This window comes from Primulina huaijiensis, chromosome 11 (genome assembly GCF_012295235.1).
Source record: "Primulina huaijiensis isolate GDHJ02 chromosome 11, ASM1229523v2, whole genome shotgun sequence".
In the NCBI taxonomy this organism is placed as follows: Eukaryota; Viridiplantae; Streptophyta; class Magnoliopsida; order Lamiales; family Gesneriaceae; genus Primulina; species Primulina huaijiensis.
The window spans coordinates 15,007,886-15,013,654 of NC_133316.1; the positions used below are offsets into that span (position 1 = coordinate 15,007,886).

The window sequence follows — 5,769 nt, forward strand, 5'->3', positions numbered from 1 at the left end:
GTCCATGTATGAAATATGGTTTGAGTGAATTGTTTAGTTGCTTGATCTAGTTTTATCTTTTAGAATAAATTTTGGCTTCATTTGTTTTCTTTTCTTCCATTGTATTTTTGTGGTTGAAAATTTTTTAGTCCTAAATAGATGTATATATCACTTGTGGTTTGAGGTAAAACAATAAAAGCTTAATACGATAATTGATATCATAGTCAATAACATATGTTTGGTTCTCATGAGTTTCAAGACAATAAAATTATTGAGAGGAGTTGGATATATAAGAAGCAATATTTTTCCTCCAAAGGCATCAAAATGTGACGGTTAGACTATTGTCCAGTTTAAAATATTTAAATTACATAATTACATCTTATTATAGTTGGTAAAACGGAAAATGTTTGATCCTACAAACTAATTAAAAATTTATAATTTTGAAGAATTTATTGAAATTTTACATATAATTTTTATGGTTAAATATTAATATAATATAAAGTAATATTCTTGTGAACATTTAATCAATTGAACCCAATTTTTTTAAAAATTAAAATTAAAATTAATTGAATTTGTGAGACATGGAGCATGCAAACGAGAGTCGTCTCATCATAGAAAACGCGGCTAATAATATATTACTGTCATGTGAAATTATACATCGACAGAAATTGCATGAAAGATCAAAGTATTTTGGCCTCTGAGTGTAGAAACATTCATTTTAGTCAATTTTAACAAAAAAATAAATCAATTTAACAAATTTTCGGATTTTATATATTGATTTAAAAACAAAAAAAAAACATACATATCAAAATAAATTTTATCTCACCTTTCCAAAAAAAAATTCATTTCAATGTCAAGCGTGTAGGAAAGTTTCCACTAAAAGACTTTGGCTTTATAATATCTTATAACAACTCACTTCAACTAAGACTTCTCCACTACCCAAGCTGAAATTCTTAGTGATCACTTTACAACTATTGTTGTTTAAGAATCCTTTATTCACCATATACTTAGAAACTATACCAACAGATAGCTCATAACACCTTAAGTAGGTGAAGTAGTATAATGATGATCCTTAGAAGATATGATATGAATTGTTGAGCATGTTTTTAGTGAGCGGCTTGAAAATGTATAGCTTTAACCGTGCTCAAAGATCTTTAAGATGCAGATAAGATAATATGTGAGTTCGAGAGCAAGAGTGTTAAAGCAGTCTTTGGAGTGAATTTGCAATTATATATAGTTGAAAAGCTCTCATGGTTGAATATGCTTTTCAACGATCAATTGTATCAGCTCCAATTCCTGACAGAATTGTCATGTCTCTATCAACATCGTACACTACATTAAATGTCATTTAATGTTATCTTTGCTTTTTCGTCTTTAGCCTGAATAGCCTCTGAAAAGTAACTTGATTTTAGGCATACTAGGAAACTTTCTGTCACATCGGGAGTTGGTGGGATACTGTAGTCTAATACCAAAATAGGTATTTTCAGAACGGTTGAAAAATAAGTATAAACTTATATTTGCACATTTTTGACCAGCTGTTGGATAGTAACAATCTACATTGAATGCTTATTTAAAATATTGTTCTCATCAGAAATTTGAGTGATCTGCAACTTGAAAATATTAAATAACTTGAGCGATTTGACTTCTTCAACAGCGGTCGGAAACCTATAATTACAAAACAATATAGTAGTTGGTTTCCTACAATAGCTTGATGCTGTTATTTTGTCAATCATCAAAACTTATGATAAAAAAATATTTTGAAACAATACTTAAGGAATACCATTCTGTGTGATAGGGAATTAGATGATATAGAGCCCAAAAATTCAACACGTGTATTGAGGAGCCATCTGGGCAGCGAGATTACATCATAGTAGAGAAAATTAAAAGTTTATTACAGTAAGTTACCATATTTTGAGTTATAATATTGTAAATTTCATTCAATAACTTGATTTTTTTGTTTTTTTTTTGCCAGAGCAATTAACCCGATCAAATATTGGTTATTGATACTAATGCTTTCCTACATAACTTTTGTAGCAAAAATAAATATAGATTACACATATTAAAATAAATTTAAGCAAAACCAATGAGGAAAAATAAGACAAAATGACACTCAATATTAGAGGAAAAAAGTTTATCGTTTTTTTTTTATTTTTGTTTAAATAAATTTTAATTTGTATAATATAAGTTTTATTCTCATTATATGAGCCATATAATGAAATATTAGTGTCAAATAAATAATATCAAAATAAAAAAAACAAATTATTTAACAAAAATCAAATATTGACTGATTATAGAATTAAAAGACAAAATAAACCAACTTACATTATTAAAATTTCGAATTTCATTTCCTAACCATCTAAAAACACAATGGCCACATGTAAAAGATTCTTTAACATTCACTACAACTTACTCAAATAATATTATTATAGCAAATTAAATAAAAATTATTTCTAGTTTTCTTCCTTTATTTTTAGAAGTTTGGGTATTCTCAAATTACCCGTAAACTATCAAATGAGCTTTCGGTCTGGTTTATTCATAAATCAATCCTTGCATATTCTAAAATGACCCATTTACACCTTGACCCGGTTTTTACATGTTTGACCCACTTTTGACCCATGTTTTTTTTATAAAAAAAAAACAACAAAAATATATTTTACCATTCTTTAAAAAAAATTTAAAACATTTCCATAAACTTTTTATTAAAATCTTGTCCAAAAAAATTTTTCATTTATAAACATAAAAATATGTTTATATATATATACACTAGTTCAGAAAATTTAACAATTAAAAATTCAATTGGTTTAATTTTTTAAAATATATATACACATACTTGTTCAGAACAGATCTGATATGCTACACACCTATCGTGCACACCTATGTGAGCACCGATGAGGTGTCGCTCACCCATTGGATACATAATTTTTTTATATTTCATCACATCCTCCAATGGGTGAGCGACACCTCATCGGTGCTCATACAGGTGTGCAGCATATCAAATCTACTGGTTCAGAAAATTTAACAATTAAAAATTCACAAAAATTCACGTGAGACGGTTTCACAGGTCAATTTTGTGAAACATATATTTTATATGGGTCACTCACGAAAAAATATTATTTTTTATGTCAAATATATTAATTTTTATTGTAAATATAGATATGATTGATTCGTCTCACGAATAAAGATTTATGATATCGTATTATGGAAGAACTATTCTTAAAAATTTCAATTGGTTTAATTTTTTTTAAAAAAATACGCTGACTGGATGTGTACTGGCTTGGAGGACTTGTCCAAACGGACCAACTTTGAATTTATCGTAGTTTGACTGAATAGTGAATATATTTCGAAGATTAGGCATTGGTCGTTTTCTATGTCGGTATTCCAATGTTTATCATATTCGTAAAAGCGTACACATAAAAACTTGGAACTTCCATGACGCTTCTTAGCTTTTGATTTTCCACTTTTTCCCCCAATATCAGAACCCTAATTAATTCATCCGCCCAACCTCTGGATTTTTCCCAAATCCGTGAATAGTAGAGCCAGTGATCATGTTGTTATCGCCAGGCCACTCTCCTCGCCATATCTCCACCCCTTCGCCGGCGCCATCCGGTCATAACCCTAACCCTGATAATTCACTTGTTTCCGCGTCTTCGAATTTACGCATCCGCAAGCGGTTGCGCAGCTCCACGGTTCTAGATGAGGACACCTATGTAGCCGCCATCGAGAAGATCATTGAGCGAGATTTCTTCCCAGACATACCCAAATTGCGCGATCGCCTCGACTGGTTGCAGGCTATTCGTACACAGGACCCCGTGCTTATCCGCGACGCCCAGCTCAAGATTCTTGAGCGCCGCCGAAGGAGAAAAGGTGGAGAACCCTCCACATCTGACGTGTCCCTCCGCACTGCCACGCCAGGTTCGTCCTTTTTCCGGAACTCTTCTGTTACTCCCTACGCTAACAGTGAGCGCAAGGAGGATGTTGTTAATGATGAACGCGATGGCTTTGTTGAGGGAGAGGATGGAGTGGATGTTTCTTTGCCACTTGATGAGTTCTTTCGAAAGTACACAAGTGAGGATAATGAGAGCTTTTTGAGGATTATGGAGAAAGTTAATAGGAAGAGGGAGGAAAAGTATGAATATTTGTTGGAAGGACAAAAAACCGAGGGTGATCAGGAGAATAATTTGATTGATGATGAAAACAAACGGGAGAAAACTAGCACTGATGGGTATGGCACATCGGATCAGCCAGTGAGCACGTTGGAAGGTTGGAAATACACGGCCAAGAATTTACTTATGTATCATCCAGCTGACAGAGGGGAGGTCCCTTTGACTCCGGAGGAAAGAGCACTGAGGTTGAAGGGTATGACTAAGGAGATCAACAGGTCCAATACGCGTTTCCAAGCGAAAACTGCTGATTATACATCATTGCCGAATGAAGACAATTTTACTATGCTTTATACCCCTTTGGCTGGGGCGACCCCGGTTCCTATGTCCGGTAAAGACAGTGATAAGGTGAAGAAGTATGATTTGGATGATTTGAGGAAAACCCCCAACAGATTTTATGTTGAGTCTGAGAAGAAAGCAGACAACGGATATAGTTTCTTGAAAACACCATCACCTGCTCCAGGATTGGATGAGTCACCATTCATAACCTGGGGAGAGATTGAGGGGACACCATTGAGATTAGAGCCAGAGGAAACACCTATTGATATTGGGGGCAGTGGGGGTGGTCCGCAATTCAAGATTCCGATGCCTCCTTCAAGGGATGTTAAGGCACACTCTTTGTCAAGGGAGGCTGCAAGGAAACTCAGGGAGAGGTCAAAGATGTATCAGAAACCACCATTGCCTTCCCCAGTCAGAGGGGGAAGTGTGAGTCCAACTGCACGTGTACTTTCACCTGCTGCCCAGAAATTTATGAGGAATGCCATTGCCAAGTCTTCTCGATCTATTGATGAATCTTTGAGAGCCAGTTATCGCAGTGGAAGCCCTGGATTGAATACTCCTAAAAGTGGCAGGAGTCTTTCTAGATTGGGAAGAGATAACAGTGTAGCTTCCAGATCCCCTTCTGTTAGGGAGGGCTCCAGGTCACCCTGGTGATTTGGCCATTCCATCTGCAATTCTATTATTAGTTATTTGTATTGTAAGAAATGGTTTTCTAATTGGAATTGTCACATGAAATGAATATCAAGATATTAAAGTTTTTATTGTATCTTTTTTTGTTCATTGTCCTGGATTCATGTTTTATTCTTTTTTTATTCCGCTTTCGCCTTCACACATGAATGTTGAGACATTTTTTTATTGATTAAAACTTCTCGAAATCATATTATGTTACTTTCATTGGTGGGATAGAAGAATAAGTTTTGAAGCATCATCATTCACTTGGTTTATGTGCTTTTTTGTCATCGATAGTTTTTTCCTTTATACACAGATGCATTTGACTGTCATACCATTTTGTTGGTTTCCTTTTAGACGAGACTATAATAAATGTAATCTTTTGGTTATGCCTTAACTCATCATAAAATTGGGGAATGCGTAATACTTCTACACTGGGTGGAAAGAAGATAAATTTGATGTGCATAGATATAGATAAAAGTTGTTATGTTGTCTTTACTTATTAAGGCTGCTAGAGTAATTGATCAATAGAGTAATATAAATGTGAAGGGACTACTTAAATAGTATCCTGGGTTAATTAGTTTATTTTTTGGCACCTATGACAATGAAAAATTAGTACTGAGATATGATAACAAATACAGGTTTAAGAAATGGCATGATGTCAAATGTTAATCAAATACGG

General features: G+C 33.7%; 1 protein-coding gene across 1 annotated transcript; it reads left to right on the plus strand.

Moving 5' to 3' along the window:
• The first annotated feature begins 3,406 nt into the window (after positions 1 to 3,406).
• Positions 3,407 to 5,184, plus strand: LOC140988679 (uncharacterized). The gene has a single exon (XM_073457717.1). The coding sequence runs from the start codon at positions 3,525 to 3,527 to the stop codon at positions 5,070 to 5,072; it is 1,548 nt and encodes a 515-aa protein (XP_073313818.1). The 5' UTR covers positions 3,407 to 3,524; the 3' UTR covers positions 5,073 to 5,184.
• Positions 5,185 to 5,769: the final 585 nt, after the last annotated feature.

Bases quoted from the DNA above. Each gene is read 5' to 3' on its own strand.
- LOC140988679 (XM_073457717.1), top strand. From the start codon at position 3,525: ATGTTGTTATCGCCAGGCCACTCTCCTCGCCATATCTCCACCCCTTCG.